General features: G+C 37.2%; 1 protein-coding gene across 4 annotated transcripts in view; it reads left to right on the forward strand.

The window, feature by feature from the left end:
• The window catches only part of UGGT2 (UDP-glucose glycoprotein glucosyltransferase 2), a 245,734-nt gene extending 236,991 nt beyond the window's left edge, over positions 1-8,743 (forward strand). For all 4 annotated transcript variants that reach the window (XM_072622097.1, XM_072622098.1, XM_072622101.1 and 1 more), the window contains one exon: positions 7,868-8,743. In XM_072622097.1, coding sequence (XP_072478198.1) covers positions 7,868-7,890 — 23 coding nt within the window. In that variant the 3' untranslated portion in view covers positions 7,891-8,743. The remainder of the gene's footprint in view (positions 1-7,867) is intronic.
• The last annotated feature ends 1,385 nt before the right edge of the window (positions 8,744-10,128 follow it).

Below are 10,128 nucleotides of genomic sequence, written 5' to 3' on the forward strand. Positions count from 1 at the left end.
TAGTGGATACAGTGCCTGGAATCCATAAGACCTGAGTTCAAATCCTACCCCAGATACTTATTAGCTGTGTGATTCTGGGCAAGTCACTTAACCCCATTTGCCTCAGTTTCCCATCTGCAAAATGAGCTGCAGAAGGAAATAGCAAACCACTCCAGTGTCCAGTCCAGGAAAACCACAGATGGGGTCACAGAGATTCAGACACAACTGAAATGACTCAACAACACAGTACATTAAGTAAATGGAAAACAAGAACAGAGCCTAAGAAGTCGGGGGTATTTGTTCCTTGTCTAACTAGCTTGACCAAAACCAAAGAACCTTTATTTCAGGAGCTTCAGCTTTAACCTTGAATTTTATTTGAATGCTGACCAGATTAAGGGGGCAGGGGAGAGGAAGAACTTTCACATTCACTCTAATGTTAAAAGGCCTCAGCTTAGCTTTGTAGCTACTGTGCATGTGTGCATTATTTAGCAAGCAATAACAGTTCAGTTACATCCGTGGAGGAAAGTTGTCATGTACAAACAAAACATATCCTTAAGTACATTATTAATAGAGATGTACAGTTACAGAGCCCAAATATTATGAAAGTATTGTAGCAGGTAAAGTTCTATTGCTTCTCTCACTTCCAACCTGCACAGTTGTGTGGCTGCCTCAAGAGGCATTCAGCCCCATGAAAATCCAAGGTTGTCATTTGGAAAGGGAGCAAGGGGCCACGAGGTAAAGGCCCACATCAAATTGAGCTTTTCAGAGAACCCTGCATCAGACAGCAGACCTCTTCACTACAGGGCCTTCCTATTGGGCCTCTCTGCTCTGTGGCCTTCTAATTGCTCCCCACTCCCACCCCCACCCCTACCCCTGCTACCTCATCCTCCTGAAAGTTCTCATGGCTTCAGTGCTCTACCAATACCAAATGGATTGGATGACTGCTACTCTGTAACATAGTTTGAGGTCTGAAAGTGCTTTGTTCTTAATTCTTCTCATCATTCCCTTTGATATTCTGTATCTTTTGTTTTGCCAGATGAATTTTGTTCTTATTTGATCAAACTCTATTAAAGGATCCCCTTGGTCATTTGATTGGTATAGTATTGAAAATATACATTAATTTTGATAGTTCTGTCATTCTGCAACAAACTTTCCTTCCTTTAAATCTGTTCCTCTCCCACTCCTTTCATCTGCTAGCTCTTGCTAAAATGTAACTTTCTCCTGATGACACAGTCTCCCTGGCCACTCTTTCTAGCAGGAGTTTCACCTTCATTTATTCTCTTTGGCTCACTAGCTGAGGCAGAGGAGTTGGGTTGTCATTGCCATTTCCAGATTCTCTCCCTTCTTCTAACACTCGTTAGCTTTTCTTCTTTTGAGGTTCACACAATTCCCATCTACCACTCACAACCAAAATCCCAGTAGCAGTTGTCTCCAGATCACTCCTCTTCCTTTCACATCGACTTTGATACCCAGCTTACCATTTTCTCTCCTCCCCAACTCTTTCCTTTACATTAGGAGACTTCAGTTCCTCACCCTACTCCCCTCCTATAAGCTACTCCTTCATCCCTCTTTAGCCACACACAGAGATGATCATATCCTTGATCTTGCCAAGACCCATGAATATAGCACCTCCATGTTGAAGAATTCTGAAATCCCTTAATCTCTTAATCAGAGTAGCTATATCTTTCACAGTTGACCATCCTTACAAAATTGTCACTATGTCCATTGTTATCCTGGTTCTGCTCACTTCACTTTGTATCAGTTCATGGAAATCTTCCTAGGTTTTTCCCAACTATACTGCTCATCATTTTTTATACCACAGGAGTATTTCACCACAATTATATCCCACAATTTGTTCAGTCATTTCCCAATTGAAGGGCATGCCCTCAGTTTCTAATTCTTTGCCACCACAAAAAAGACACTATAAATATTTGTGTACATATAGATCCTTTCCCCTTTTCTTTAAACTGTTTAGTATTCAGATATAGTAGTTGTATTGTTGAGTCAAAGGGTATGAAGAGTTGTATAGCCCTTTGGGCATAATTCCAAATTATTCTCCTGAATGGTTGGACCAGTTCCTAACTCTACCAATAGTGCATTAGTGTACTGCTTTTTCCACATGCTCTCCAGCATTTATCATTTTCCTTTTTTGTCATGTTAGCTAATCTGAAAGGTATGAGGAGGTACTTCAGAATTATTTTAATTTGTATTTCTCTAATCAGTAGCAATTTAGACCATTTTTCTGTGACTATTGATATCTTCAGCATTTTTTGGGGTCTCCTTTAGCAAGCTGTTGACTTGCTTTTCATGATTTTTTTACATCACTCTATTTCTCTTCCCAATTTTTCCCCCACCTCTATTACTTGATTTTCGAAATCCTTTTTGAGCTCATCCATTGCCTGATCCCACTGCATATTTATTTTGGAGGTTTTGGATGCAGAAGCCTTGACTTTTAGGTCTTCCTCTGCCAATATGCATTGTTCTTCCTCATCCGAAAGGATGGAAGAAAATACCTGTTCACCAAGGAAGTAACCTTCCATAGTCTTATTTTTTCCCCCTTGTTTTGGTCTTTTCCCAGCCAGTTACTTGACTTTTGAGTCCTTTGTCAAGCGGTGGGTGTACTCTAGGGACCTGTAAGTTCTCAGTTCCTCCAAGGTGGTACAATCAAGGGAGAGGAGTTTACTCCTCTCCTTCCCTGTGTGCTCTGGTCTTGGAGAACCCACAAGATTTTCTGCCTAGGATCTATGAGTAGGGTTCCCTCTCCACAACCGCCTTCAGCTCCACCAGGCCAGTGTTCCTTCTTGCCCCAGTATCACCACTCAGGGCTGAGATCCAGATCAGGCACTTGATTAGCCAGGGTCTTTGGGCTGAGAACTCTCAAAATGGATGCTGCTGCCTCAGCAACCACTGCTGCCCTGGAGCCGGGGTTAGACCCCATTCCCTTCTCACCCAGGTGAAAGATTTTTCTCACTGACCTTTGAAGTTCTCTTTGGCATTTGTGGATTGAGGAATCTGGGAACCACAGCTGCTGCCTGGGATTCCGAGCCCTGAAACCTGTTCCACTCCTGTCCCTGTGGTGCTGCACCACCAAAGCTGGGCTGTGTTGTGCTCCACACCCAGTGGGATAGGCCTTTCCTGTTGGCCGTCCAGGCTGCCTTGGGCTAGAAAGTCTTTCACTCTGTTGTTTTGTGGCTTCTGCTACTCTAGAATTTGTTTAGAGTAATTTTTACAGGTATTTTATGGTCTTTGAGGGGACAGCTAGAGTAGGTCCATCTTTCTATTCTGCCATCTTCGCTCTGTCCCTCCCCTTTTTGTCTATTTTTTAAAAATAGTTTATATAGTATTGGAATTAATTGTTCCTTAAACATTTGGTAAAATTCACTAGTGAATCCATTGGGTGCTGGAGATTTTTTTCTTGGAGAGCTCATTGATGACTTGTTCAATTAATTTTGTTAAAATAGAATTACTTAAGTATTAGGTCCCCTCTATTAGCCTGGACAATTTCTATTTTTGAAAATATTCATCCATTTCACTTGGGCTTTCAGTTATACTGGTATATAATTGGGCAAAATAATCCCTAATAATTACTTTGATTTCATCTTCACGGGTGGTGCATTTGCCGTTTTCATTTTTAATACCAGTAATTTGGTTTTCTTTCTTTTTTAAATCAAATTAACCAGTAATTTGTTTATTTTTTTTTTATAAAAACAATCTCCCAGTTTTATTAGTTCAACGTTTGTTTTGTTTAATTTCACTTGTATTCATCTCTCCTTTGATTTTCAGGATTTTCATTTTGGTGTTTAATTGGAGGTTTTAGTTTCTTCTTTTTCTGGTTTTTTTAGTTGCATGCCCAATTCATTGATCTGCTCTTTATTTATGTACACATTTCAAGATATAAATTTTTCCCTAAATATTACTTTGAATCCCACAAATTTTGGAATGTTGTCTCATTGTTATCATTCTTGTTTCTTTGACCTATTGATTCTTTAGGATCAGATTATTTCATTTCCAGTTAACTTTTAACTTGTGCTTCCTTGGCCCTTTATTAAATGTAATTTTATTGGATGATGGTCTGAAAAAGATCTATTTAATATTTCTTCTCTTCTGCATTTAGTTGTGAGGTTTCTCACCCCAGTATATGGTCAGTTTTTCTGAAGGTGCCATGTACAACTGAGAAAAAAGTGTATTTCCATTTCCATTCAGTTTTCTCCAGAGGTCTATCATATCTATTTTTTCTAAAATTTTATTCATCTCCTTGACTTCTTTTTTTTTTTTGCTTATTTTATGATTAAATTCATCTAATTATGAGAGAAAGTTGAAGTCTCCCACAAGTATGATTTTACTATTTCCTTCTGTAATTAACTTAATTTTTCCTTTAAGAATTCAGATGTTATATCATTTGATTCATACTTGTTTAATATTGGTATTATTTCACTATCCATGGTGACTTTTAGCAAGATATAGTTTCTCTGCTTATCCTTTTAAATTAGGTCTATTTTTGTTTTTGTATGAGATTATGATTGCTACCAGTCTTTTTTTTTTTTTTTTTTTTTTTTTACTTCATCTGAAGTATAGTAGATTCTGCTCCAGCTACTTATTTTAACTTTCTGTATCTTCAAGTGTTTCTTGTAAATGACATATTGTTGGATTCTGGCTTCTAATCCATTCTGCTGCTTCCATTTTATGGGTGAATTGACCCCATTCAGATTATAAACTGTGCATTTCCCTCCATCTTACCCTATCTTTTTTCTACTTATCCTATCTTTTTTACCCTGTCCCTCCTCAAACCCTCAGGTTTGTTTTGCTTCTGTTTACTGCCTTCTTTAATCCACTCTCCTTTTCATCACCCTCTAGAATTTTCTCTTATCCCCTTGTCCTCCCAATTCCCTGCTGAGTAAAATAGATTTCTTTACCCAGTTGAGATTGTATATGTATTCTTCCCTCTTTGAACCAATGCAGAAGACTGAAGTTCAAGTGTTGCCCACCCTTTCATCCATTTTTCTCCTCCACTGTAAAAGCTCTTCCTTGAGTGCCTTTTCTCTGTGAGATCATTTTTCTCATTCTCTCCCCTTCCCCTCATCTCAGTGCATCCCTCTTTCTTGATCATTCACTTTTTTAGATCATCCCAATATAAATGACTCCCTTCCATGCCCTCTGTTTACGTAGAGACCTTCTAAACTGCCCTAATAATGATAAAGTTCTTAAGAATTACTTGTGTCATAATCCCATGTAGGAATGTAACAATTTAACTTTATTGAGTCCCTTCTGATTTCTTTTTCATGTTTATGCTTTTTATGTTTTACTTGAGTCTTATATTTGAAAAGTCAAATTTTCTGTACAGCTCTGGTCTTTTAATCAGAAATTCTTGAAAGTTCTTATTTCACTAAATGTCTATTTTCCCCTGAAGGATTACACTGTTTTTTTCTGGGTAGGTTATTCTTGGTTGTAATCCTAGCTCTTTAACCTTCAGGAATATTATATTCCAAAATCTTCGCTTGTGTCTTGGAATTGGCAGCCTTGAGTTGTTTTGTTGGCTCTTCCCACCCCAAAGGCAATCTATGAATTCTTTCAATTGGGATTTCATTTTCTGAGTTCAGAGGTTAGGAGAGTTCTCTTCTATTATTTCCTTCATTATGGTGTTAAAGTTTGTCCTGTCATGTTCTTCTGGGAGACTTATGATCCTTAAGTTGTCTCAGTACATCCTGTCTTCAAGATCTTTGTTTTACTTGCATAAATTTTCTTTTAAAATTTTTGGGTTTTGTTTCTCTTCTTCTAGGCAGCCCTTTATTTCTATGTGTTTATACTCCCGATTTATTATTCTCTCTTTTGTTTCTTTGATGATACTTGCCATTGCAGATTCAAGTTTTTCTGTTGTGTTCATTTTGCTGTGCACAACACAAATGTTGCTCTCATAATTCTCATTTCTCTCTTAAAAAACTCGAGGATGGCATGTTTTGGTTCTATATTTTCAAATTCCTCCAAGTCCTCTGTATCATCAACTGTTGAATCATTTTCCTTTACAATGTATTCACAGATTTCTCAACTCATTTACTAGATCTGGAGGCCATATTTTTGTCACTATTCATCCTATTGATTTATTTGTTTATATTCAAGGTCTTTCTTTTTAAATCTTTGATACTTTCATTTCCTCCCTTCATTTTTTCTTATCACTCAATCTTCCTGACACCCTCCCCTCTATGCTTTCTTTGGAGAATAGATAGATCCCATAACATCTCAACCTCCTGATGCTTGGGGCAATGGTTCATCAGTCTACATCTCTGCCCCAACTGTGCTATGCTCTTCCCTCAGGCTTGGTGGAGGGATGCCCAGTTCTTCACATGCAGTGCGTAGCTTGGCAATGCTGATATTTCCAGTTTGCAGTATATGGCCAGGCTTTTTGCTCCTAAAGGGCTATGGCCAACCTGATTGTTGAGGCCAAAACTTTCACAGCCTGCAACCAGAATTTTGACAGTACTGGAAAGGGGGGTGGGGGGAACAAGAGTTCACAGGTGTTTTCTTAATGTAAATCTATATTATATCCTCAAATATGCTAGTGCAGCCTCACTGCTGGTAGTCTATGAGATTGGAGGAGAGGTGCTGAGTATCATTTCCTGGATTTGTTTTAGCTTTGTTTTTTTAGCTTTATTTTGGATTCTGAGGGTCCTAGACCATGGAAACAATGAAGTTGCTTTATCTTTGGCACATGCTTTCTTTTTAAGAGGTCTGAGAGATCAGAAATCAGAAAATGTTTAGTCCACCATCTTGTTGGTCATGTGACCTAGATACTAGCCTTTTTTCCCTCTTTCTTTCCTTCTGTCTCATGACTCCCTGACCCTGTTCTTCATACCCACCATGACCAGCTTCTCTACCTCCTTTGTTCGACCATCACCCATGCACTGGCTACATTCTCCTTTTCCTTCTGGTCTGACCCCTTGGTGAACCAGTCCAGCTCTTCATTATGCTATTTGCTTCCTTTATCTTATCGTCAGCCATGCCCTGCCAACCTAAAATTACTACCCCCAGGAGCCTTTGCTCCTGTTTTCAAGCTGCTGAACGGAGCTCAAGAAAATAGCACAATCATGTTGATGGGTCCACTATAAATTTATGTTTAGATTATGTATCTCAGCTGGGCCATCACTGCAAAAGAGGCACTCTTTTTATACTTACCCAATCAATTCACTCTCCCACTCACTGCTATTCCAACCCTTTTCATCCATTCTAAACGGTACGCCTCCCCTCATCCTCTCAGCTAAGGACTTCAACAACTACTTCACTGAGAAAACTGAGGCCATTTGAGGAGCCCTCTCTCTTTTCTCCTCCTCATCACATGTCACTTACATGTCCTCACATGCCACCTCCTTTTCTACCTGTACCTCATGAATTGGTGGCCCTTCTCCTTGCCAAGGCAAATCCCTCTATATGCACCCTTAATTCCTTCTCATCCTATCTTCTCTAGCAGAATGCCCTGTCATTCTCACTCCTTCCCTAATCTTTAATTATTACCTTTGCTAACTGCAAATATGTCCCATCCTTTAAAAAACCCTTGACTTGACCCACCCTTTCATGGCTAACCCCCTTGAGAAAATCATCTAGATGTGATACCTCCACTTTCTCTCCTCTGATATCTGCTACTTATGTGACCTTGAGCAAATCATTTCTCTCTGAGTCTGTTTCATCACCTGTAAAATAAAAGAATTGAATTAAAAGGGTTCAGGTCACTTCTTCCATGACAGAAATTCAATGAATCAAACTGTATTAAAAGTAAAGCAAATCTCCCTTTGTTTTCAAACCTCGTTGCCTTCAATTTTCTTATCAAAGGCAGGGATTATTTCAGCTGATAAGACATCCTGAGTCACAAATACCAAAATAAATTCTTTCTCTTTTGCAGTTTTCACTCGAGATGAACTCTAGCAGCGCTTTGCATCTGTGAAGGGAGTCATGATATTGAAAACTGAATCTGCCACCATATGAAAGAAATAAAGAGTGGCATTGCTACAAAGGCTGTGCTTTGAATCTTTTATTGGAGCTCAGTTAAACATTCTTCAATTTAAAAAAACTGGCCATTTAAAACTCACATGTTTAACATATTAAGTAAACAATTTCTTTTAAAAAGAGGTAAACCATTTTTGTCTAGTTGAATTTTTAAAGCTGCCTTATACTTTTTTCTTGGTTTCATGCCAAGTTTCAGCAGTAAAAGGAAAATGTTTTGCTGGATTGTTCAGTAAATGTGTGTCTGGTTGGAAATAGAAATCAGTACTCCAAATTGGCTGTTTCTGATAGCATTCACACAAAAGGCTGTACATATTTGAACTGTGTAATCCAGATTTGTTTATGAACAAAATGTAACTGAAATTGGAGAAACAAATATTTTTGTATTTTTCTCTTTTCACCTGCTACTCAGACAAATAGAACTTATGGGCAGCTCTAGTCAACCATTCAAAAATTGCCATTAAAAAAATGAATCCTATTTTATAACTTAACTGTTATTTTACAATGCAAGTAATGCTGCCTTGTAATCAGCTATTTTGGTATGTTCAGTCATGTGATCTATAATCAGTTATTTTGAGTACATAAAATTACATGATGTTATTTTTGAAGTAACATTTCCTTTCTGATGTGTATTTATAAAATGGCATTCATGGGCATGAAAAATGAACCTGATTTTTCATGGGAAAAAGGTCAAACCAATATGGTAGTGGAAGCTATTATTGCAAAGTAAATAATTTAAAATAAAAATTACATAAATTAAGAACTTAAAAATAAATGGTTTCTATTTCCTTATTTTTCACTTTAAAATGGGTGAATAGAAAATATTATTCAAAAAATAAAATTGGTTAATAGGATTATTAAGTGCTCACTGGTCAGATCAGAAGTATTAAGTGCTCACTACATGCCAGCATTTTATAATTCGAACTATTCTAATATATTGTAAATTACATATTAAAATATAGCCTTGACAATATATATATATTTCTGAAGGAGCAATAATTAATTTCGATGGCATCCTCAGGTATTAAGGTGATTTGAATGAATTAATTTTCCTCATAAATTATGCTTATTCTTTGAATTTGAATTTATATAACACCCTTTTATAAGGTCCTGTGATAAAATATGAACACAGACAAAACTTTATTAACAATTTTTGTGGGAAATAAATTCAAAATATTTTCTCTACAAGTGTAGGCAAGAATCTTCTTTGACTATATTTATTGCAGATAATTTAACTTTTGATATGTCAGCCATCATTATAAAAACTACTAAATGTGCTGTAATCCAGTAATGCCTTTAGAGCTACTGAATTAAGCCATAGGAGACTGATTGCCACTATGCTAAATGATCCTGCACTGCTAGCACTTTCTAGTCAATTATTGTGTCACTATTATTTTACTGTAGATTTGCTATTAGCCACTGAAAGGCAGGAAACCTGGTTAGAATCTCAGCTCTGCCACTTAATTCTTTTCTCTTTACAAGAATATTATTTCTCTTAAAAAAAATTCTTCACATAAGACTTCCTTTAATTAACAAACTGCTGTGTAATTTTGCAGAGTACATATAGAACATTTCAATACATAACATTCCTATGAAGCTAGCTTATGCCTTTAACATGGATGTTCAGCAGCTTTTGTAAAATATTAATCCATAAAATACCTTGTTTTGCAAACTAGACAACTTGCTAGATTAGTACAAATCCAATTGATTAGCAGTCCTGAAAGACAGATCATTTCTAATCCAGAATATTTTCATATTAATGGCGAACACTGCAGTGTGCTTAAAGTCAAAATCTACCTTCTCATGTGTGTGTTATGCCTTTGAGAGAACTAGAATCAAACACAAAACAAACAATAGTTCCAAGTAAATGAGATCCAGGTAAGACCGTGTTTCTCCCTGCTCAATTCATAAAATGAATAGATTTTGAAAGACTTGTTGGGTAGTGGAGGGTTATATTCAGAAATGAGCATGAGATAAAAACAAAGAAGGCACTAATGTGAAAACTGCAGTGTTGTAAACTCCTAGATTAAGTGTGGGTGAAAACAATCAGTTTTCTTACCATAGTTCTATTGTTAGCAGAGGGTCCTGTCAAATTCATTGCTAGACTTTCTTCAGCAATGGAAGAAACACTACTAGGCAGCATTCCCATGCTCTCACAAA

Source organism: Notamacropus eugenii, chromosome 6, assembly GCF_028372415.1.
Source record: "Notamacropus eugenii isolate mMacEug1 chromosome 6, mMacEug1.pri_v2, whole genome shotgun sequence".
Lineage (NCBI taxonomy): Eukaryota > Metazoa > Chordata > Mammalia > Diprotodontia > Macropodidae > Notamacropus > Notamacropus eugenii.